This window comes from Lucilia cuprina, chromosome 5, assembly GCF_022045245.1.
Source record: "Lucilia cuprina isolate Lc7/37 chromosome 5, ASM2204524v1, whole genome shotgun sequence".
In the NCBI taxonomy this organism is placed as follows: Eukaryota; Metazoa; Arthropoda; class Insecta; order Diptera; family Calliphoridae; genus Lucilia; species Lucilia cuprina.
The window spans coordinates 10,821,107-10,846,485 of record NC_060953.1 but is presented as its reverse complement, the minus strand read 5'-3'; the positions used below and the strand labels follow the sequence as shown (position 1 = coordinate 10,846,485).

General features: G+C 31.3%; 1 protein-coding gene across 9 annotated transcripts in view; it reads left to right on the top strand.

The window, feature by feature from the left end:
• LOC111683631 (A-kinase anchor protein 9) overlaps window positions 1-25,379 on the top strand; it is a 49,432-nt gene that overhangs the window by 19,922 nt on the left and 4,131 nt on the right. For 2 of the 9 annotated variants that reach the window (XM_046952713.1, XM_046952717.1), the window contains 7 exons: window positions 3,659-3,784; window positions 5,525-6,679; window positions 9,142-9,309; window positions 11,906-12,100; window positions 13,896-14,402; window positions 21,507-24,556; window positions 24,636-24,746. In XM_046952713.1, coding sequence (XP_046808669.1) covers window positions 3,659-3,784; window positions 5,525-6,679; window positions 9,142-9,309; window positions 11,906-12,100; window positions 13,896-14,402; window positions 21,507-24,556; window positions 24,636-24,746 — 5,312 coding nt within the window. Of the gene's footprint in view, window positions 1-3,658; window positions 3,785-5,524; window positions 6,680-9,141; window positions 9,310-11,905; window positions 12,101-13,895; window positions 14,403-21,506; window positions 24,557-24,635; window positions 24,751-25,379 lie in introns of those variants that run through there. The other 7 variants (XM_046952719.1, XM_046952716.1, XM_046952715.1 and 4 more) reach the window with 4 other exon arrangements.

The window sequence follows — 25,379 nt, the reverse complement described above, 5'->3', positions numbered from 1 at the left end:
AGTTCTAGTTCAGTTCTAGTTCAGTTCTAGTTCAGTTCTAGTTCAGTTCTAGTTCAGTTCTAGTTCAGTTCTAGTTCAGTTCTAGTTCAGTTCTGTTCTAGTTCAGTTTTAGTTCTTTTCTAGATCAGTTCCAGTTCATTTGTAGTCCAGTTTTAGTTCATGCCTAGTTCAGTTCATTATCTGTTCTATTTCAGGTCTACGTCACTTTTAGTTCAGTTCTTGTTCATGTCTAGTTCAAGTCTAGTTCATTTCTAGTTCTGTTCCAGTTCCGATCTATAGAAAAAGTTTTTCTGAAATTTATCACTTTTCTATACAAAAAGTTTGTCAGATTCTGACATTCATTCTGTAGGGAAAGTTATGTTAAATATCATATATTTGACAATACTTTAAATAAACACTTTTTGGTACTCAGAAAAGGAGTTTTGTTTTGAAAATGTATATAATTCAAATAAACAGACCTATTTTAGTATAGATTTCTTTTAATAGTGACTTAAAGTTTCTTTCCCTATTCAAGTGTCTTAAGAATATTTGACACTTTAAAATCCAAACTACCTGTCAAGTTCCTTTTTTTTTGTTGTAAAGAGTTTATTTGACGTTTAATGTTTATATAAAAGAAATAAAACATATGTAAATTAAATAAATTTTCCAACTAAACATTAGAAAACATGTGTAGAAATATGGCTGCGCGCCTCCATTTTCAAATATTTATGTTGAAGTAGTAGTTTTGAGTTTTGTGGGTCATCCATCAGCACATTTTTTAATTAAAAGTTCTGTTATTTTTTTTTTTCTGAACTACATTTGGAGTCTTGCCGCTGGCTTTGTTATAAATGTTTATATGACAAAAGAGTTTCTAATAATATAAATTTTTATTATTATTATTGTTAAAGATTTTGAGGAAAAAGAGAAAAAAAAACGCAAATTTACTTTAAACAAAATTAAATTGAAATTGATTTATGTGATAAATAATAACAAATGTTTATTATATGATGATGTTTATTAGTTTGTTTAGATTGAATGATGGACAGTTAGACGTTATGAATTTGAAAATTTTTAACGGCGTCTAAATTTCAAATTGGCCGCACACCTATTGAAAAGTGTTTGATGGATTTTAGAAAATTTAACCATAAACTTGACCCTGATTGAAGGCATCGACATTTTACTGGCTTATTATTTAATTGGATTTTGATTTTTATAAGATTTTTTTATATATAGAGAGCTGTTGATTGACATCTTTGTTTAATTTAATTTGTGTGTTTTTAAAAAATATTTAAAAATTTTCTTTAATGGCGTTTTATAAAGAAAGGAAAATCTATATTAATTAACCATTTACAGCGGGTATTAGTGCAAAACAAATAGGAAAGAAAAATGTTCAAAAACATCTTAAAATTATTAAAAATGTTTAAAGTTTGATGTCCCTTAGCTAGAACATATATTTAGGGATTTGATAAATGTTTGCTTTTATTATAACTTAAAGTCATTGTCTTTCATATAATTAAGAAAAGTTTTCCATTTTTTAACAAAAACTTCAATTTTGAAAGTTTTGAAAAAATCGAAAATTATAAAAATTTTTAACAAATTATTTAAAGTTTGAGAGCCTTTAGCCAACCAATATATTAAGAGATTTGAAAGATATTTTTCTATATAAAAGCTAATGTTATCGGTTTTCATATAACCCAGAAAAACTTGTCACTTTTTAGCAAAAACTTTATATTAGAGAGATTTGAAATAAAATCAAAAATAAAAAAAAAACAAAATTAAATTATTCAAAGTTTGTGAGTCCTTAGCATAACTATATACTAAGGGATTTGAAAGATATTTTGCTATATAAAAGCTAATGTTATAGGCTTTTGCATAACCTAGAAAAAACTTAACACTATTTAACAAAAACGCCAATTTTGAAAGATTTGAAAATATTTTAAATTTTAAAAATTTTCAACAACATTGAATTTATGCAAAGTTTAAGGACCACTAGCAAACTTATATATTAAGGGATTTGAAAGATATTTTGCTATATAATAGCTAATGTTATCGGCTTTCGTATAACCCAGAAAAACTTAACACTTTTTAACAAAACCGAAAATATTGAAAGATTTTAAAATAAATCTTAAAATTTGTTTGAAACTATGCAAAGTTTGAGAGCCCTTTACACAACTATATATTAAGGGATTTGAAAGATATTTCTCGATATAAAAGCTAATGTTATCGGCTTTCCTATAACCCAGAAAAACTTCCCACTTTTTAATAAAAACTCCACTTTACAAAGATTTGAAAATAAATCCTCAAATTATAAAAATTAAAAAAAAATAAATTATTCAAAATTTGAGGGTCCTTAGCAAAACTATATATTAGGGGATTTGAAAGATATTTCTTGATATGAAAGCTATTGTCAACGGCTTTCATATAACCCAGAAAAACTTACCACTTTTAAGCAAAAACTCCATTTTAGAGAGATTTGAAAATAAATTCAAAAATTATAAACAATTTTAAATTATTTAAAGTTTGAGGACCCTTAGCAAAACTATATATTAGGGGATCTTTCCAGAAAACCTTACCACTTTTTAACAAAAACTCCATTGAGATTTGAAAATAAATTGAAAAATTATAAAAATTTTCCAAAAATTTTAAATTCTTCAAAGTTTGAGGGCCCTTAGCAAAACTATATATTAGGGGATTTAAAATATATTTCTCCATATGAAAGCTAATGTTATCGTCTTTCCTATAACGCAGAAAAACTTACCACTTTTAAACAAAAGTTCCATTTTAGAGAGATTCGAAAATAAATTCAAAAATTATAAAATAAATTTCCAAATATTTTAAATTATTCAAAGTTTGAGGACCCTTAGCAAAACTATATATAAGAGGATTTGAAAGATATTTCTCGATATGAAAGCTAATGTAATCGGCTTTCATATAACCCAGAAAAACTTCCCACTTTTTAATAAAAACTCTATTTTAGAGAGATTTGAAAATAAATTCAAAAAATATAAAAAAATTTAAATTATTAAAAGTTTGAGGGTCCTTAGCAAAACTATATATTACGGGATTTGAAAGATATTTTGCTATATAATAGCTCATGTGAACTTCTATCATAAAACCATGAAAAACTTTTCACTTTTCACAAAATCTTTAGTTAAACAATTGAAAAACTTCTCTATTTTATTAAGTCTAGAAGCAATTGCAACACTTTAAACTATTAAAAACTTATAAAAGTATTTTATAGCCCTTTTTCTTAACTATCACACAAATATCACTTCTTAAATCCCTTCTAATATTCCAACAACACCATATGTAACTCATATGTTTATCAGCAAAAGCTTCCAACAATTCCTACACACATACATCTCTTGTCCAATCAAAACTTTACACACATTTCCGTCATGATGATCATTACAAATACAAAAAAAAATATTCCCATTTTTCTATCCAGAAACAATTTCACAGTCTGCCACATAAAAAAAACTTTTGTTTTTTTTCTTTCAGCTGTTTGTTGTATAAAAATATAAAGAAAAAACAAATTTAAAACAACTAAAAATAATATTATTTTTACTGTAAAAACTATAAACTTTTATGGGATTAAAATTTTTCTATAATTTATTTATTTTGTTGCATTTCCGTTTTAATATTAAATCGTTTTTTTTCTTTCTTTCAACCATTACAGACTTTATTATCGGAATCAACAACTGATGATCAACATTGGCCTAAAGAATTAATATTATTGAGAGAGAAATTTACAGCAAAAAGTCAATTGGAAATTGCACAATTACAAATTAAACATGCTGATGAGGTAAGTTAATAAAGAAATGTGATCGTGTTATGATCAATTACCTTTGTAGAAAAACAAATTGTGTGATTAATTACTCATCAAGAACTTTTTTGCTAGAAAAATGTGTGATCACTAACTGATCAACAATTTCTCTATAGGAAAAGTTCATGTGATCAATACTGACCAACATCTTTTTTTATGAAAAAAAAGTGTGATCAGTTAATGATCAACATCTTTTCTAAAGAAAAAAGCGAGATTAGTTGCTGATCAACAACTTTTCTGAGTGATCAATTACTAATCAACAACTTTTCTGTGTGATCAATTACAGATCAACAACTTTTCAGTGTGATCAGTTACTGATCAACAACTTTTCTGTGTGATCAGTTATTGATCAACAACTTTTCTGTGTGATCAGTTACTGATCAACAACTTTTCTGGGTGATGAGTTAATGATCAACAAATTTTCTATAGAAAAAAATGTAATCAGTTACTGATCAACAAATTTTCTATAGAAAAAAAGTGTGATCAGTTACTGATCAACAACTTTTATATAGAAAAAAGTGTGATCAACAACTTTCTATAGAAAAAAGTGTGATCATTTCATGAACAACAAATCCTCTATAGAAAAAAGTGTGATCAGTTACTGATCAACAACTTTTTAGTTCATGTGCAACAAAGTCTCTATTGAAAAAAGTGTGATCAGTTACTGATCAACAACTTTTCTATAGAAAAAAGTGTGATCAGTTACTGATCAACAACTTTTCTATAGAAAAAAGTGTGATCAGTTACTGATCAACAACTTTTCTATAGAAAAAAGTGTGATCAGTTATTGATCAACAACTTTTCTATAGAAATAAGTGTGATCAGTTACTGATCAACAACTTTTCTATAGAAAAAAGTGTGATCAGTTACTGATCAAAAACTTTTCTATAGAAAAAAGTGTGATCAGTTACTGATCAAAAACTTTTCTATAGAAAAAAGTGTGATCAGTTACTGATCAACAACTTTTCTATAGAAAAAAGTGTGATCAGTTATTGATCAACAACTTTTCTATAGAAAAAAGTGTGATCAGTTACTGATCAACAACTTTTCTATAGAAAATAGTGTGATCATTTACTGATCAACAACTTTTCTATAGAAAAAAGTGTGATCAATTACTGATCAACAACTTTTCTATAGAAAAAAGTGTGGTCAGTTACTGATCAACTACTTTTCTATAGAAACAAGTATAATCTGTTACTGATCAACAACTTTTCTATAAAAAAAGTTTAATCAGTTACTGACCAACAACTTTTCTATAGATAAAGTTTGATCAGTTACTGATCAACAACTTTTCTACAGAAAAAACTTTGATCAGTTACTGATCAACAACTTTTCTACAGAAAAAAGTTTGGTCAGTTACTGATCAACAACTTTTCTACAGAAAAAAGTTTAATCAGTTACTGATCAACAACTTTTCTATAAAAAAAGTGTGATCGACAACTTTCCTATAGAGAAAAGTTTGTTCAGTTACTGATCAACTACTTTTTTATAGAAAAAAGTGTGATCTGTTGCTGATCAATAACTTTTTAAAAAATCAGTTTCTGATTAACAACTTTTCTATAAAAAGTATGGACAGTTATTGACCAACAACTTTTCTATAGAAAAAGTTTGTGATAAACAACTTTTCTATGGGAAAAGTGTGTGATCAGATTCTCTTTTTGTAAATATTTCACTGTTTATATAATTTATGTTTTGTTCTCTCCCTCTCTCTTTTTCCAGATGTCTCGCTTAAAGCAAGACTATGAAAAACAACTAAATCGCAAGAACAAACGTCATTCCACGTTTGATTCTGTACGCGATTTTGATAAACTACTTAGTGAACGTGATAGTTTGCGTGAGTTGTCAAAGGCCTTCAGACAAGTACTATCTGAATTGCTAAAATGTGTAGCGAATTGTGAAAATGATTTAACCGAAAACTTAGCCGAAGAAGTACAACGTCTTCTATCCTGTAATCGTACTCTAGAAGAACATACTCTCGAGGATTTTACTCTCAATTCTTCCCTGCTAAATGATACGTTAAATACCAGTAAATTACGTATGATACCAGATGTACAAAGTCTATTGGAAGTAGTAGAAGATCCTAGTTTAGTACAATATGTTAATGAGAAAAATGCTGATACTAGTGAAGATTTTGATCTTAAAGATTGTTTAGAACGTTTAAGATCAGAAGCTTCTTTCCTGTTGCATTTATCGGAGGAGGTGGTTAAGAAACATGACAGTAAAGAGAGAAGAGAAAGTTTCTCTAGTGAACGTGAGAAACATGATAGTGAACAAGAGGATGGTTTGAAAATGCAACAACAACAACGTAAATTTATACGTGTTAATTCGCTAAATGAGCAACAATTACCCACTCACCAATCTTCTCTGATACAACAAGCTCAAAATCTTACTTCTCTGCCACCCGATCTAAATAAATTCTATTTGGATAATAATTCCTGCAGTACTAACAATGCTTCTGAATTAAATTTCCAATTGGTGGAATTAAAAAATCGTTTGGTTAAATCTGAAAATGATCGTTTACGTTTACAACAAGAATTGGATCATACCATATCACGTAACTCCGATTTGGGTCAAGAGTTGCAGCATTTAAGAGATCAGCTGTCACATTTAAGTTCCTTAAATAATGTGGAATATAATGAAGGTTATGGCTTGGGTTCTATGAAATCTCCACAACGTTTATCCCATTCCGAACATTCTTCCTCCAGTTTTGCTTTGTTGCAGGAAAAGGCAAGAAATATTCTATCGACTCCTACACAAAAACAACAGAATAATGATTCTACTGTTCAGCTGCTACAAATGATTGAAGATTTCTGTCGTGAGGGTGACAAAGTCGTGGAATGCAGTAAAAAAGATCGTGAGGATTTGCAATCTCAGGTATGTTTTTTTTTTTACTTTTTAATGAAGAAAAGTTTCAAGTAGTTTTGTAAATAATGTTGCAAAAATTAAATATCGTAATGAAAAAGTTTAAGCATGTCATGTAATAACTAGCAAAACAAATGTAGTTTGAGAATTGAAAACGATCTAGACAAGATCTACAGCAAAAATCTAAAATTTTTGTATAGTACATTTTTTGAATAAAAATGATTAGTAACTGATTCTATTTTTTATAGAAAAGTTCGCGATCAAATACTGATCATACTTTTCCTGTAGAAAAGTTTATGAACAGTAACTGACCATACTTTCCATAGAAAAGTTCATGATCAGTCATTGATCATAATTTTCTAGTTCAGTTTTATTTCAGTTCTAGTTCACTTCTAGTTCAGTTCTAGTTTAGTTCGAGTTCAGTTCTAGTTCAGTTCCAGTTCAGTTCTAGTTTAGTTCGAGTTCAGTTCTAGTTCAGTTCTAGTTTAGTTCGAGTTCAGTTCTAGTTTAGTTCTAGTTCAGTTCTAGTTCAGTTCTAGTTCAGTTCTAGTTCAGTTCTAGTTCAGTTCTAGTTCAGTTCTAGTTCAGTTCTAGTTCAGTTCTAGTTCAGTTCTAGTTCAGTTCTAGTTCAGTTCTAGTTCAGTTCTAGTTCAGTTCTAGTTCAGTTCTAGTTCAGTTCTAGTTCAGTTCTAGTTCAGTTCTAGTTCAGTTCTAGTTCAGTTCTAGTTTAGTTCTTGTACAGTTCTAGTTCGGATCTAGTTCTGTTCAGTACTATTCTAGTTCAGTTCTAGTTCTGTACAAGTTCAGTTCTAGTTCAGTTCTAGTTCAGTTCTAGTTCAGTTCTAGTTCAGTTCTAGTTCAGTTCTAGTTCAGTTCTAGTTCAGTTCTATTTCAGTTCTAGTTCAGGTTCTAGTTCAGTTCTAGTTCAGTTCTAGTTCAGTTCTAGTTCAGTTCTAGTTCAGTTCTAGTTCAGTTCTAGTTCAGTTCTAGTTCAGTTCTAGTTCAGTTCTAGTTCAGTTCTAGTTCAGTTCTAGTTCAGTTCTAGTTCAGTTCTAGTTCAGTTCTAGTTCAGTTCTAGTTCAGTTCTAGTTCAGTTCTAGTTCAGTTCTAGTTCAGTTCTAGTTCAGTTCTAGTTCAGTTCTAGTTCAGTTCTAGTTCAGTTCTAGTTCAGTTCTAGTTCAGTTCTAGTTCAGTTCTAGTTCAGTTCTAGTTCAGTTCTAGTTCAGTTCTAGTTCAGTTCTAGTTCAGTTCTAGTTCAGTTCTAGTTCAGTTCTAGTTCAGTTCTAGTTCAGTTCTAGTTCAGTTCTAGTTTAGTTCTTGTACAGTTCTAGTTCGGATCTAGTTCTGTTCAGTACTATTCTAGTTCAGTTCTAGTTCTGTACAAGTTCAGTTCTAGTTCAGTTCTAGTTCAGTTCTAGTTCAGTTCTAGTTCAGTTCTAGTTCAGTTCTAGTTCAGTTCTAGTTCAGTTCTATTTCAGTTCTAGTTCAGTTCTAGTTCAGTTCTAGTTCAGTTCTAGTTCAGTTCTAGTTCAGTTCTAGTTCAGTTCTAGTTCGGATCTAGTTCTGTACAAGTTCAGTTCTAGTTCAGTTCTAGTTCAGTTCTAGTTCAGTTCTAGTTCAGTTCTAGTTCAGTTCTAGTTCAGTTCTAGTTCAGTTCTAGTTCAGTTCTAGTTCAGTTCTAGTTCAGTTCTAGTTCAGTTCTAGTTCAGTTCTAGTTCAGTTCTAGTTCAGTTCTAGTTCAATTCTAGTTCAGTTCTAGTTCAGTTCTAGTTCAGTTCTAGTTCAGTTCTAGTTCATTTCTAGTTCTGTTCTAGTTCTGGTCTAGTTCTGTTCTTGTACTGTTCTAGTTCAGTTCTAGTTCAGTTCTAGTTCAGTTCTAGTTCAGTTCTAGTTCAGTTCTGGTTCAGTTCTAGTTCAGTTCTAGTTTAGTTCTAGTTCAGTTCTAGTTCAGTTCTAGTTCTGATCATATACTTTTCCTATATAAAAGGTCATGATCAGTAACTGATCTTTCTTTTTCAATGGAAAAGTTCATGATAAGTAGTTGATCAAACTTTTCCTACAGAAAAGTTCATGATTAGTATCTGATCATATACTTTTCCTTAGAAAAGTTAATGATCAGTAACTGATCATACTTTTCTTATAGATCAGTAATTGATCTCCCAATATTTCTTTAGAAAACTTGTTGAGCAGTAACTGATCTTCCAATTTTCCTAGAGAAAACAGCAATTATCTCGTCTTTAAACTCTGTTTGTTGATCAAATATAATTCTAGAGAAATTAATTTGTTTTTTTGGGATCAAATATAATTCCACACTGTAAATATTTTAAAACATATTCAGTATCATTATTGCTTTTCTGTTAAATTACGAGTTAAGTATTTTTATTAATCTTAGTTTTATGAAATCTTTAAGTATTTCTTATTTATATATTAAAAATTATTTATATATCAAAACTTAAACAAACAAAAAATCTCAGATAATAACGGCCGATAAGCAATTAAAGGCCACTCGTCAATTTCTGGATGAACAGGCCGCCGAACGTGAACAGGAACGTGATGAATTTATGAAGGAAATCGAAAATCTAAAAGCACAATTAAGAGACAAAGAAAAAGAACGCAGCTCCTATGCTAATGCCTCTGAGGAGGTGAGTCTACTTTAATTTTGTACTTCAAAAACAAAAAAATGTTTATGGTTTGAAGCAACTTTACGTTTTTTGGTTTGGTTTTCATTATTATTTTTTTATACTTTCAACTAAATTGGGATGGATTCTTGTTTTTCTTTTCTTGGTTATGGTTTCATTGTTTTGCCTTCTTTTGTCAAGAGTTTGATTTTTATTATTATTATTTATTTGAATTGATTTGGATTTTTTATTTATTTACTTAAAAATTGGTGAAGTTTCCACTTCCTAAAGCTTTTTGAAAAGACATTCTCTCATAATCAGTATCTCTTGGCGAAGTTTTATAGGAAGTGGGAACAGTCGTTCATTTAAGGTTTTTAGGTTTAATTTTTTTCATATATATATTTTGTTTTGTATGTATTTCATATATTTTATTAAAGTTATTTATACAATTTATCTATCTTTATAATTTTTTGTATATATTTTCATTTGTTAAGCTTAAAAGCACTGTCAGATATTCGTTAAAAGCTTTAAAGTTAAGTTAGGTAGTTTGATGGCGTATTTATATCATTGGAAAGCTTTTGTAGTGAGTAGTTTAAATAATTTTTACAATAAAATAATGCTAAAACTAGAATTAGAACTAGAACAGAACTAGAACAGAACTAGAACAGAACTAGAACAGAACTAGAACAGAACTAGAACAGAACTAGAACAGAACTAGAACAGAACTATTACAGAACTATTACAGAACTAGAACAGAACTATTACAGAACTATTACAGAACTAGAACAGAACTAGAACAGAACTAGAACAGAACTAGAACAGAACTAGAACAGAACTAGAACAGAACTAGAACAGAACTAGAACAGAACTAGAACAGAACACAACCAGAACAGAACCAGAACAGAACCAGAACAGAACCAGAACAGAACCAGAACAGAACAGAACCAGAACAGAACTAGAACAGAACCAGAACAGAACCAGAACAGAACTAGAACAGAACTAGAACAGAACTAGAACAGAACTAGAACAGAACTAGAACAGAACTAGAGCAGAACTAGAACAGAACTAAAACAGAATTATAGCAGAACTGTAACAGAACTAGAACAAAACTAGAACAGAACCAGATCCAAACTAGAACAGAACTAGAATATAACTAGAACATAACTAGAACAGAACTAGAACAGAACTAGAACAAAACTAGAACAGAACTAGAATAGAACTAGAACAGAATTAGAACAGAACTATAACGGAACTAGAACAGAACTAGAACAAAACTAGAACAGAACTAGAATAGAACTAGAACATAACTAGAACAGAACTAGAACAGAACTAGAACAAAACTAGAACAAAACTAGAACAAAACTAGAACAGAACAGAACTAGAACAAAATTAGAACAGAACTAGAACAGAACTAGAATAGAACTAGAACAGATCTAGAACAGACCTAGAAGAGAACTAGAACAGAATAAGAACAGAACTAGAACAGAACTAGAACAGAACTAGAACAGAACTAGAACATAACTAGAACAGAACTAGAACAGAACTAGAACAGAACTAGAACAGAACTAGAACAGAACTAGAACAGAACTAGAACAGAATTAGAACAGAACTAGAACAGAACTAGAACAGAACTAGAACAGAACTAGAACAGAACTAGAACAGAACTAGAACAGAACTAGAACAAAACTAGAACAAGAACAGAACTAGAACAAGAACAGAACTAGAAAAGAACTAGAACAAAACTAGAACTGAACTACAGCTGAGCTAGAACTGAACTAGATATAATTAAAAATTCTAATAAAAGCTCCTTTACAAATTTTCTGTTTATGTGCTTTTAAGCTCTTTTTAATTTATAATTATTTAATTTTAAGTGTAAAACTCTTTCTATGGAATTATTATTTTATATTAATTAAACTTAAACTTAATTTTGCATGACTTCTTTTGAACTTGTTTTGGTAAATTGATTAACAATTTATGTTTTTATTTGATATTTTGCTAATATCCATTTATAATTATATAAACATTTAAGTTAATACAAATAAATAAATAAACAAATAGAGGAAAACTGTGTATATTTTAAGAACACCTGCTGTAAATATTTCACACAATAATCTTTTGTTTTAATATTTTGGAGGAAAAGTTTTTAGAATTTAAAATTTTCTTTGTTTCATTTCGAATGTAACGAATTCAAGGTTAAAACTAAAATACACAAACAAAAATTTTCAAATACCAAATAGTCCCCAACGTGGACTATCTGGGTCTAACACACACAATCTATCTGTCAGCCTATTTACTTATTAGCAGGGGTGATTAGTTTAAATTAAATTAATCACTGTCTTTTTTTTCTTTTAGTCCAACTAATTTTGATTTCTTTTATAACAAAATCTTTTAAATATTTTGTGTTTTTTTTTTTAACTAAAAGCACTAACAACAAATATATTTTCTTTTAACTAACAACAAAAATTTTTATTTTTGCACGCTACAATCAAAAAAAGTTTTAAACTAAATGTAAGTTGTTTTAGTCACTAATTCAAAATTTGTTTAGTATATATATTTTTTAATTTTAATAATTCACGTAAATATTTTAAATCTATTGTTTTCTTTGGTCACCTTCATTTAGGTTGAGAACTTGGAAACACAAATCCGTGATTTGACCCAGAAGCTGCAAGAATCGTCTACAAAACGTGACAAATTTGAGGTTGAATTAAAAGCTTCCATTGATAAGATCTTTGTATTGCGTGAAATTATTTCAGACCTAGAGACCCAGGTGGAGACTAAGGCACTCAATGAACATGTCATGGGTGAAAAGGTTAAGGTAAGTAATTATTCTAATGTTTCTATTCAGTTCTAGTTCTATTCTAGTTCAGTTCTAGTTCAATTCTAGTTCTGTTCCAGTTCTGTTCTAGTTCGGTTCTAGGTCGGTTCTAGTTCTGTTCTAATGCCATTCTAGTTTCATTCTAGCTCTGTTCTAGTTCAATACTAGTTTGGTTCTATTTCTGTTCTATTTCTGTTCTATTTCAGTTCTAGTCCAATACTAGTTTAGTTCTAATTCTGTTTTAGTACAGTTCTGTTCTATTTCAGTTTAATTTCAGTTCTAGCTTGGTTCTAGTTCTCTTCTTTTTCAGTTCTAGTTCAACACTAGTTCAGTTCTAGTTCAATATTAGTTCTGTTCTATTTCAGTTTAAGTTCAGTTCTAGTTTTGTTGTAGTTCAGTTCTAGCTCAGTTCTACCTCAGTTCTAGTTCTTTTTTAGTTATGTTCTAGTTCAATTCTAGTTCTGTTGTAGTTCTGTTCCAGTTCTGTTCTAGTTCTGCTCTAGTTCTGTTCTAGTTCGGTTCTAGTTCTGTTCTAGTTCTGTTCTAGTTCTGTTCTAGTTCTGTTCTAGTTCTGTTCTAGTTCTGTTCTAGTTCTGTTCTAGTTCTGTTCTAGTTCTGTTCTAGTTTCGTTCTAGTTCTGTTCTAGTTTAGTTCTATTTCAGTTCTAGTCCAATACTAGTTGAGTTCTAATTCTGTTTTAGTTCAGTTCTATTTCAGTTTAAGTTCAGTTCTAGCTCGAATCTAGTTCTCTTCTATTTCAGTTCTAGTTCAGTTTAAGTTCAGTTCTAGCTCGGTTCTAGTTCTCTTCTATTTCAGTTTTAGTTCAGTTTAAGTTCAGTTCTAGCTCGGTTCTAGTTCAATTCTAGTTCTGTTGTAGTTCAGTTCTAGTTAAGATCTAGTTCTATTCTAGTTCTGTTCTAGTTCTCTTCTTTTTCATTTCTAGTTCAACACTAGTTCAGTTCTAGTTCAATATTAGTTCTGTTCTATTTCAGTTTTAGTTCAGTTCTAGTTCGGTTCTAGTTTTGTTGTAGTTCAGTTCTAGCTCAGTTCTAGTTCAATTCTAGTTCTGTTCTAGTTCTGTTCCAGTTCTGTTCTAGTTCTGTTCTAGTTCTGTTCTAGTTCTGTTCTAGTTCTGTTCTAGTTCTGTTCTAGTTCTGTTCTAGTTCTGTTCTAGTTCTGTTCTAGTTCTGTTCTAGTTCTGTTCTAGTTCTGTTCTAGTTCTGTTCTAGTTCTGTTCTAGTTCTGTTCTAGTTCTGTTCTAGTTCTGTTCTAGTTCTGTTCTAGTTCTGTTCTAGTTCTGTTCTAGTTCTGTTCTAGTTCTGTTCTGGATCTGTTTTGGTTCTGTTTCAGTTCTGTTCTAGTTCTGCTCTAGTTCTGTTCTAGTTCTGTTCTAGTTCTGTTATAGTACTGTTCTAGTTCTGTTCTAGTTCTGTTCTAGTTCTAGTTCTGTTCTAGTTCTGTTCTAGTTCTGTTCTAGTTCTGTTCTAGTTCTGTTCTAGTTCTGTTCTAGTTCTGTTCTAGTTCTGTTCTAGTTCTGTTCTTTTCTAGTTCTGTTCTTTTCTAGTTCTGTTCTTTTCTAGTTCTGTTCTAGTTGAATTCTAGTTCTGTTCTAGTTCTGTTTTACTTCTATTCTTGTTCTGTTCTAGTTCTCTTCTAGATCTATTCTAGTTCTGTTCTAATTCTTTTTTATTTCAGTTCTGTTTCAGTTCTAGTTCTATCTCAATATAAGGTCTTCTTAGTTCCTCGAATCTTAGAAATTATGTTTTAACCGATTTCCTTTATCTTTCCATTCCAGCAATTGGAGGAATTCATCAACACTCAATCCCGCTCCAATGAAACCCTCCAAAGTGAAGTACAAAGTCTTAAAACCGAAATTGAACAAAATTATCAGGTGCACATCAATCAATTGGAAGAAAAATTACAAAATATACGTCCCTCAGCCGAACAAAGTATCATTATGGATCAAGTAGTGGAACAATTGCGTGACATTGAAAATACCTTGGAACAAAAAACTAAAAACCTAGAATCTATACATTCAAATACAAATTCTTGCAGTTTAAGTATAACCGAAGATGTTTCCGTACATGGTGCGGGCAAAGCAACACAGTCGCTTTTAACCACAATAGTAACACCACCACAGGGTTCACCAGTACATCCCTCACCACGCCAGCATTCGCTAACCATGGAGGGTGTTCAGCGTGTGGTGGATAAATTGTCTAAACACTCGAGAGTAGAAGAGGCAGCTGTTAAGCGTATAAGAGATTTGGAAATGCAAATACAACAAATGAGAACAGCATGTGTGGTGAGTTTTAGATTTAAGAACTTTTTTTGCTTTAAGTTTGGAAAAAGGTGAAAGTTTTTCAAATGGTTAATGGCTGGGCTAAAGCTATTTAGACTTTATAATGCTGTTTGTGATAACAATGATCTTTTCAGATTCTCTATATTCAAATAATTTTATCTGTTTCCATTTAGTATCTCATAGAACGTTGTGTAGTGAGCAGCTAATATAATTTTTTATACTTCAATTCAATTAATTACAATTAATTTATTAACAAGTGTTTTTTTATGTTTAAATTTGTTCTTTCGATCATTATTACAAATTTCTTAATATTTTTTTCAATATGTGAATTTAAAATAAATGTTTAAGACTGTTATTTGTGTCTAAATGTTGCAAAAACATGTAACTTTTAAAATGAGCCCGTTCAGGGTAAGTTTACTTCCTCTTTGTTCATTATTCACAACAATTCAAGTTCAATTCCAAAATTTTTCTATTTAAATGAAGGTTTGTCTTATTTGTTATACAGCCGCTTGTGGTTAATGTCAATTGTTTGTTTTTGTTAAATTTATTTTTTTTAAATAGTATAATTGAAATTTGTTTGCCAAAAAAATTGTTTTTTTTTTCTTTATGTTTATTATTTATGTTCATTAAGATATTTTGACATTTACTCATTGAATATTATTTGGGAAAATAGCTGCCATAATAAATCGAAAATGCAAATTGGTGTTTTAAAACGATTTTCTTTTATTTTCAAATGACATCAATAAATTTTGTAGGTTTAGTGAAAGTGAAATAATTTTGAAATTATATGATGGTTCAATGAGCTAGAAAAAAATTATATTATTTGGGCGATTAAAAATAATTGATTCTAGTACACAAATTTTAATATTATAAATTTATTTGTTAGTAAACAATTTTTGACAACCAAGCTCAACTAGAACAAAATTAGAACAGAACTAGAACTGAACTAGACCTGAACTGAAACTGAACTAGAAACGAACTAGAACTAAACTAGAACTGAACTGGAACTGAACTAGAACTGAACTAGAACTGAACTAGAACTGAACTAGAACTGAACTAGAACTGAACTAGAACTGAACTAGAACTGAACTAGAACTGAACTAGAACTGAACTAGAACTGAACTAGAACTGAACTAGAACTGAACTAGAACTGAACTAGAACTGAACTAGAACTGAAATAGAACTGAACTAGAACTGAACTAGAACTGAACTAGAACTGAACTAGAACAGAACTAGAACAGAACTAGAACAGAACTAGAACAGAACTAGAACAAAACTAGAACAGAACTAGAACAGAACTAGAACAGAACAGAACTAGAAAAGAACTAGAACAGAACTAGAACAGAACTAGAACAGAACTAGAACAGAACTAGAACAGAACTAGAACAGAACTAGAACAGAACTAGAACAGAACTAGAACAGAACTAGAACAGAACTAGAACAGAACTAGAACAGAACTAGAACAGAACTAGAACAGAACTAGAAAAAGAACAGAACTAGAACAGAACTAAAACAGAACTAGAACAGAACTAGAACAGAACTAGAACAGAACTAAAACAGAACTAGAACTAGAACTGAACTAGAACAGAACAAGAACAGAACTAGAACAGAACTAGAACAGAACTAGAACAGAACTAGAACAGAACTAGAACAGAACTATAACAGAACTAGAACAGAACTAGAACAGAACTAGAACAGAACTAGAACAGATCTAGAACAGAACTCTAAATAAACTAGACCTGAACTAGTAATGAACAAGAACTGAAGTAGAACTGATTTAGAACTGAACTAGAACTGAACTGGAACTGAACTAGAACTGAACTAGAACTGAACTAGAACTGAACTAGAACTGAACTAGAACTGAACTAGAACTGAACTAGAACTGAACTAGAACTGAACTAGAACTGAACTAGAACTGAACTAGAACTGAACTAGACTGAACTAGAACTGAACTAGAACTGAACTAGATGAACTAGAACTGAACTAGAACTGAACTAGAACTGAACTAGAACTGAACTAGAACTGAACTATACAATTTTCAATAATTTGTAGTTTAACTCGCTGCACTTAATTAAACAAAATAATAAATAAATGAAAAACTGAAACATAAGATTTAGCACAAATCAGTGATCAGTGAAAAAGTGTCTAAATTTTAAATATATCAATTACATAAAAAATGACTAAAACAAAAGTGTTTAATTGATAAATTCAAAAACTGTCACTTAACACATTTCGCGCTAAATATTTTTTTTTTTAAATGATATTAACTATATTTAAATTTTGCTTTTTTTATTTTTTAATGTTCTCGGACGGTCTGTTTATAAAATATGATTTTCAGACTTGAAAGAAAATAATAATATAAAAATATAGAAAAAATGTGGTATCTTGTTTTTGTATTAATATGTTTTTTTTAATTTTCAAATTTACACTTTAATTTAGAGCAAAAGTTCCCAGTGAAGAAGTAATGTCGTCATTTGTATAAAAAGGAGTGCACAAGAAGAAATATTAAACATCAATTCGTTTGTCATAGGGAAACAGTTTAAATGAAATTTTGTATTCAACTATTCCGTTCACATACTTTTATGTTATTTTAGTTTTGCAACATAGTTCTCAGCGTACACTCATCCATCCGTCCATCCATCCATATTTTTAAGAAATATGTTTTTGTTGTTGTCGTTGTTGTGTATATTTTCATAATGGGAACGCATAAAAATAACTTCTGTTTAGGGATACATACATTCGCCATTTAATTATGCAGCCAACAAAACAACTTTTAACCCAAATTTTATTTTTTTTTTTAATTTAATATTATGAGAAAATTAATTTTTATTCATTTGAAATTTTCGCTTTTAATGGAATTACAAAATAATTATTTCCATTCATCTAAATGAAATTGTTTATTTTAATCTCATTACGTAAAGTTGTAAAGTAATCGTTGAAAAATGTAAACCATACAACAACAGCAACAACAAAACGAATCGAATTCCCTTTAAACGTTCCTATATACAAACGGGAAGAAATTTTTATTTTCATAAACAAGATCGTTTGTGTATTTGTTTTCTGGATTAAAGATTTGTTGGTATAAAATTTCTAGTATTTGAGTTTGTAAAATTGTTACATTTTTTACATTTGTTTTATATCACATAACACTTTCTTCATATTAACAAGTTGCTATTCTTTGGGATTTAAAAATAAATATTTAGATTTTACAACTTCTTTAACAACTTAAAAAAGAAGAGTAAGAAACAAACTACACAGTAAAATATTTTTAGTTTAGTTCTAGTTAAATTCTACTACTGTTTTAGCTCAGTTCTAGTTCAGTTCTGGCTCAGTTCAGTTCTAGTTCAGTTCTAGTACAGTTCTAGTTCAGTTCTAGTTCAGTTCTAGTTCAGTTCTAGATCAGTTCTAGATCAGTTTTAGTTCAGTTCTAGTTCTGTTCTAGTTCAGTTCTAGTTCAGTTCTAGTTCAGTTCTAGTTCAGTTCTAGTTCAGTTCAGTTCTAGTTCAGTTCTAGTTCAGTTCTAGTTCAGTTCTAGTTCAGTTCTAGTTCAGTTCTAGTTCAGTTCTAGTTCAGTTCTAGTTCAGTTCTAGTTCAGTTCTAGTTCAGTTCTAGTTCAGTTCTAGTTCAGTTCAGTTCAGTTCTAGTTCAGTTCTAGTTCAGTTCTAGTTCAGTTCTAGTTCAGTTCTAGTTCAGTTCTAGTTCAGTTCTAGTTCAGTTCTAGTTCAGTTCTAATTCAGTTCTAATTCAGTTCTAGTTCAGTTCTAGTTCAGTTCTAGTTCAGTTCTAGTTCAGTTCTAGTTCAGTTCTAGTTCAGTTCTAGTTCAGTTCTAGTTCAGTTCTAGTTCAGTTCTAGTTCAGTTCTAGTTCAGTTCTAGTTCAGTTCTAGTTCAGTTCTAGTTCAGTTCTAGTTCAGTTCTAATTCAGTTCTAGTTCAGTTCTAGTTCAGTTCTAGTTCAGTTCTAGTTCAGTTCTAGTTCAGTTCTAGTTCAGTTCTAGTTCAGTTCTAGTTCAGTTCTAGTTCAGTTCTAGTTCAGTTCTAGTTCAGTTCTAGTTTAGTTCTAGTTTAGTTCTAGTTTAGTTCTAGTTTAGTTCTAGTTTAGTTCTAGTTCAGTTCTAGTTTAGTTCTAGTTTAGTTCTAGTTTAGTTCTAGTTTAGTTCTAGTTTAGTTCTAGTTCAGTTCTAGTTCAGTTCTAGTTCAGTTCTAGTTCAGTTCTAGTTCAGTTCTAGTTCAGTTCTAGTTCAGTTCTAGTTCAGTTCTAGTTCAGTTCTAATTCAGTTCTAGTTCAGTTCTAGTTCAGTTCTAGTTCAGTTCTAGTTCAGTTCTAGTTCAGTTCTAGATCAGTTCTAGTTCAGTTCTAGTTCAGTTCTAGTTCAGTTCTAGTTCAGTTCTTGTTCAGTTCTTGTTCAGTTCTTGTTCAGTTCTTGTTCAGTTTTAGTTCAGTTTTAGTTCAGTTCTAGTTCAGTTCTAGTTCAGTTCTAGTTCAGTTCTAGTTCAGTTCTAGTTCAGTTCTAGTTCAGTTCTAGTTCAGTTTTAGTTCAGTTCTAGTTCAGTTCTAGTTCAGTTCTAATTCAGTTCTAGTTCAGTTCTAGTTCAGTTCTAGTTCAGTTCTAGTTCAGTTCTAGTTCAGTTCTAGTTCAGTTCTAGTTCAGTTCTAGTTTAGTTCTAGTTTAGTTCTAGTTTAGTTCTTGTTCAGTTCTAGTTCAGTTCTAGTTCAGTTCTAGTTCAGTTCTAGTTCAGTTCTAGTTCAGTTCTAGTTCAGTTCTAGTTCAGTTCTAGTTTAGTTCTTGTTCAGTTCTTGTTCAGTTTTAGTTCAGTTTTTATTTTTGTTAGATTTTATCTTCAGTTTAAAGTTTATTTTTATCACTCTATCTATCTCTCTCTTTCCACTACAACACTCAATATTGTTAATTTGTCAAAGATACTGTTACAAGTCCTTCATCCGTTTTATTCTTTTTTTTACCCCTTTAATCCTTTTGTTTAAAGTATTAAATTGTTTGTTTCATTTCATATTTCCTGTTTTTTTTTTTTGTTTTCTTCTTTTTGTTTCATCTCTATCAAATTGAAAAGAAACTGCCAATACATTTGCCTTTTGTTTTGTTCTATTTAACATTAAAAAATATAACGCAAGTAAATAACTTAAAACTAAACTAATATAATAAAACAAAAACTAAAACCGAGCATCAGAAATCTGATGGTGTTATTTTGCACTAAAGTGCAATATCAGTCACCATGGGGTTCATGACATTTGATGAGTCTCTATATATGAGCATGAGTGTATTTTGATTATATTGCTTGCAACACATACATACATTGATACATATGTATGTATTTGTGATGTTCATGGCACAGAACGACAAACACTGATTGAATTGTTTTCAATTGAATGAGTAGGAGCACGACGGTGGCTGGTTTATCTTGCTGTATAGTATAGACTACACCATTTCCAAGGGAAATTTAGCAAAACTACTCCGCTTTGTTCAGATTTCTCTAAAGCTTCTCATAATTTCGAGCATTATTTAAAATCGGTTAAAAAATACAGATAAAAGATGAAGAACACGACTGTCGCTCCACTTTTTTATTTCTGGGAAATGGTTTACTTCCCATTGCTATTGTAATGGTTTATGAAAAACAACTGCTTTAAATTTCCTATAAAAAAAAAGATCTCAAACATTTTCTAAAAGATATTTCTTTTGAAGAACTCTTTATTTTACTGCTTCGTATGAATATAAATATTATTTTATTTATCTTTAAATTTGGAAAATATTTGCACTGTTGGTGGAGGAGGTTCATTCAGCAATGCATCTAGAGTTCGTTTATATAAAACTTTAATTAAATCTTTTTGATGCCATTTGTAAAGTGTTTCTTTTATAATATTTATTTTTGAATTTATTCTTCATCTTTTCTCTTCTTTTATAAAATTCATTTAATATGATAAATGTTTGTAAAGTGTCTTATCAATTAAATGGGAGCATCTTTTATAATTGAAAATAGTTTGAGGTCTTTAAACTCGTTGTTGTTTTTCTTTTCTTTAAGTTTTTAACTGATTGAATTCAATTAGATTTTAGATAAACGAAAAAGAGGAAGAGTTTTAATAAAATTGAAGAAAATTTCAACTAAACGAGGAGAAAAATTATCAAAAACTGAACTAAAACAAAACTAGTACGGAATTAGAACAGAATAGGACAAGAACAGATCTAAAACATAAACAACAAATTAAAACTAGAACTGACCTGACTAGAACTAGAAGTACAACCGACCTAGAACTGAACTAGAACCGAACTAGAAATGAACTAGAATTCAACTACAACTGATCTAGAACTGATCTAGAACTGAACTAGAACTGAACTAGAATTGAACTAGAACTGAACTAGAACTGAACTAGAACTCAACTAGAACTGAATTAGAACTGAACTAGAACTGAACTAGAACTCAACTAGAACTGATCTAGAACAGATCTAGAACTGAACTAAAACTTAACTAGAACTGAACTAGAACTGATCTAGAACTAAACTAGAATTGAACTTGAACTTAACTATGACTGAACTTGAACTGAACTAGAGCTCAACTAGAACTGAACTAGAACTGAACTAGAGCAGAACTTGAACAGAACTGAAACAAAACAGGAACAGTACTAGAACTGAACTAGAATCGAACCAGAATTCAACTAGAACTGAACATGAATGAACTAGAACTGAACTAGAACTGAACTAGAACTAAACTAGAACTGAACTAGAACTGAACTAGAACTGAACTAGAACTGAACTAGAACTGAACTAGAACTGAACTAGAACTGAACTAGAACTGAGCTAGAACTGAACTAGAAATGAACTAGAACTGAACTAGAAATGAACTAGAACTGAACTAAAACAGAACTAGAACTGAATTAGAACTAAACTAGAACTGAATTAGAACAAAACTAGAACTTAACTAGAGTTGAAGTAAAACTAACTAGAAGTAAACGAAACTAGTTCTAAATTGCAACTAATACTGTTAAGAGTTTTTTTTATTTCTAACACTCTTTCACCTTTATGCCCCAATATTTTCCCCCCAAAATTTGATTATAAAATAATTTCTTTTTATTCTCTTTCTCTCCCCTTTCCCCTTAGGAACTTCAGCATGAGCGTGAATCGCTACAAGAGCGCATGTCAGAACAAACACAGCGCATCTCCGCCTTGCAATCACGACTCGAAGAGCAACGACAACGTGCCGAAGAACTGCAACGCTCAAACACTTCCGATCTCAACATACGCATACATGATCTGCAAAATGAATTGCAGAATCTGCGTGAGACACTGTCCAATCGTGACAAACAAATTGCCACTATGAAACAGCAATTGGAAAAGAGTAAAATGGCCATAGATCGTTTAGAAGCAGAACTGGCAGTAGAGCAGCAACCTGATCGTAGTGCTTTAGAGAGATTGGAAAATGAACTGAAACAAAAGCAGGCGGAAAATCAAAAGCTTAAGGATAAAATCAAAAATGAAATGATTAATAAATTAGCTCTGCCCGATCTTATGGAAACTATGTTGGCGGATAAAAATGAAGAGATCGACCATTTAAAGGAACAGCTGGAAAGCAAAGAAAAGGAATTACAATCGGTATTGGATATAAGTCAAGCTTCTTCAGTGGGCGCAGGCCGAAAGCCTGAAGAGGCTAGCACTAAGCTAAGTGCTAGAACACTCAGTGATATAGTTTCTATAACAGAATTTGATGAACCTGATGTGGTGCGTAGGGCCGCAGCTCATAATTTAACTTCTCCTCTGATGCTGCCAGAAGGTAGTGGAGGATTTTTGCACAATACCATGGAAACTTCTAAAGGAGTAGTAGCGAATTTGACACACAAACGTACAGAGGATTTGTCAGGCTTTACTACTTTGCAACAGGTCAATACCTTTGATCATCCTCACTACTTCCAAGATCCTAATATATTGGGTTCAGCCCAATCAGGAGCTTCAATTACGCCAGCTTTAGTGCCAAGACAAATCAATTTCTCTGCCATGACTGAAGATTCAAAGTTGAAAACTCCTAATAATTTACAAACTCCGGATAATAAACAAACTCCTCAGGAACGTCTAGAGGATAAAGATAAGTTGGAGCAGGAAATCAAAGAGCTTAAAGAGAAGATCCAGGAATTAGAAAAGGAAAAAGAAAAGAGTGCTGATTATTTGCTTTCTTCCCAACTAAGATTGACCAATCTGCAAGATGAGCTGGCCAATAGCCAAAAAGAATTGTTGAGTCTGCAGGCAGAGAGCAAGAAGAATAAAGAACTGCAACAGCAACTTATGGAGAAATCCTTGGAGATTGAAGATCTCTTAAGAGAACAGGATAAATTGAAAAAGGAAAAGACGGAACTGCTAAGCAAAAATGAAAAGAATTTGAGAAATTACCAAGAAAGTGAGGAGACACTGGTCAAACGGCTGAGAGAAATGGAAGAGAAATTGCTGAAAAATACCGAAAATGAAATGAAGGAAAGAGAGAATCTAAGAAAGGAACTGTTGGTCATCAGTGAGTCGCATGAGCAGTGCAAATATGTTCAAAGAGATAGTGAAGATCGTAAAAAACAAATCGAATTACTGAATCAAGAAATTAAAACCAAAGATGAGAGACTTTTAACTTTAAGTACTAAACTCTCTATAGCCGAGGATACCATTGGTGAACTGCAAATACAAATCACTAATTTGGAAAAAGATGTGGAGAAATTGAAACAACAAAACAGTGACAATAGTTCCAAACAGTTTTCAGTGGATGAAATTGCACAACAGGTGGAGAAAGAGTTGAATTACTCGGCACAATTAGACTCGAATATTTTAAAGGCCATAGAAAGTGAGGAAGAGAATAATCTAGATCGCTCGCATCAAGAGAAAACGGTGGTCAATGAGCATCCCGGAACAACAGATGATGAAAACTTTACGGGAGAACGAGAGTTGCTAAATCAATTGGAAGCTTTAAAAGCACAAATCTCTGTGGAGAGAGAACATGCTGAAGACATACGTCAAGAATTGCTGTTAGAGAAGCAACACTCTCAAGAAGTACAAGAACAAGATGTGGTGATCATAGAGGCCATGCGTAAACGTTTGGAATCCGCCTTGGAACAGGAAGATGAACTGCACAAACAGTTAGATATCGAAAGAGAAAGATGTGAACGTTTGCAAACGCAACTAACAACTCTACAAAGAACCGATAGTCGTCGAAATTCTTCACTTTTAAAATCACCCACAGAATCGCCACGCAAATCTCCCAGATCACTCAATGACTTTGAGTCTGAACTTGCCGATCGTCTAAGAAGTGAAATTAAACTATTAACTGCCCAAAATGAAAGAGAACGTGAGAGATCTGCTGACCTACAACGCAACACCGAAAGAGAACGTTCACGTTATGAAAAGGAACTAACCGAGAGAATCGAATATTGTGAAAAACTTAAGCGTGAAATGGATAAAGTAGCGCGTGACAAAGATAATGCTGAAATGGAAATTGAACATCTACAGGAACGTTTAACTCTCCAAACTCAAGAAATTGAATCCTTGGAAGCCCGCATAGCCAGTCTGCAAGAGGCAGAAACACGTCGTTTTACACGCAAGGAAAAACAACACAAAGAATATGCCCAAATGATGGCCGAAATACAAGAACTGAAAACTCAACTCTATTCTCTAGAAGCCGAAAAGGAAGGTCTCAATAAAACTATCAATCAACTGCGTTTCGATGTGGAAAGATCCGCCCAAAGAGAAATCAAATTAGCCGAGGCTTTGGCTAACGCCAACCAAAATCTGGCCATGCGTGAGGGACAAACCACAGTTCCCGAACAATTTCTACAGAAAATGAAAGAAATCAATACTCTGCTGGCAGAAAATACTCAAGAGAATAAACAAATGGCTGAGACAGTACAATATTTGGTCGAAGAACGTCGTCAACTGCAAAGAAAATGCGAAGAGCTGGAATCTCAATTGAATGGCTCGGCCAGTGTAAGCGAGTTAGAGGAGCGCTGTAATCACTTACTAGGACGTTACTTACGTGTGGAATCACATCGCAAGGCTTTGGTTTATCAAAAACGTTATTTAAAGATATCCCTACAAAATTACCAGGACAGTGAGCAGAGGGCATTGGCAGCTTTTAACGGTGGTCATTTGTTGCAGAATACAAAACCGAAAAAGAAATTAAAGTAAGTTGGGAAATGAGAAGGTTTTGTAAAGTACCTACGGGTTTTAATAATAAATTGTTTTTTTTTTTCGTTCTTTTAGGACTGTAGCCTTGGCTATTATTGCCATACAACGCATGAAGTATATAGGACGTATTTGGCATACTGGTAAACGAATTGTCTCCAAGTCAGTATTTACTATAACACAACAAAAGTAAGTTTTGAAAGTTATTATAATTATGATTCATTGATATTATCCATTATTTTAAACAATCAATCAAATAAGGGAATTAATCGGTGGACTTCATTCCAGCTCAAGTTTTAATTAATCAGGTACAGTTTTAGTTAAGTTCTAGTTCAGTTCTAGTTCAGTTCTAACACAATTCTAGTTCAGTTCTAGTTGAGTTCTAATTTAGTTTTAGTTCAGTTCTAAATCAGTTCTAGTTTAGTTCTAGTTCATTTTTAGTTCAGTTCTAGTTCAGTACTAGTTCAGTTCTAGTTCAGTTCTAGTTCAGTTCTAGTTCAGTTCTAGTTCAGTTCTAGTGCAGTTCTAGTTCAGTTCTAGTTCAGTTCTAGTTCAGTTCTAATTCAGTTCTAGTTCAGTTCAATTTTAGTTCTAGTTCAGTTCTATTTCAGTTCTAGTTCCGTTCTAATTCAGTTCTAGTTCCGTTCTTATTCAGTTCTAGTTCATTTCTTATTCAGTTCTAATTCAGTTCTAGTTCAGTTCAAGTTCAGTTCTAGTTCTAGTTCAGTTCTAGTTCAGTTCTAGTTGAGTTCTAGTTCAGTTCTAGTTCGGTTCTAGTTCAGTTCTAGTTCAGTTCTAGTTCAGTTCTAGTTCAGTTCTAGT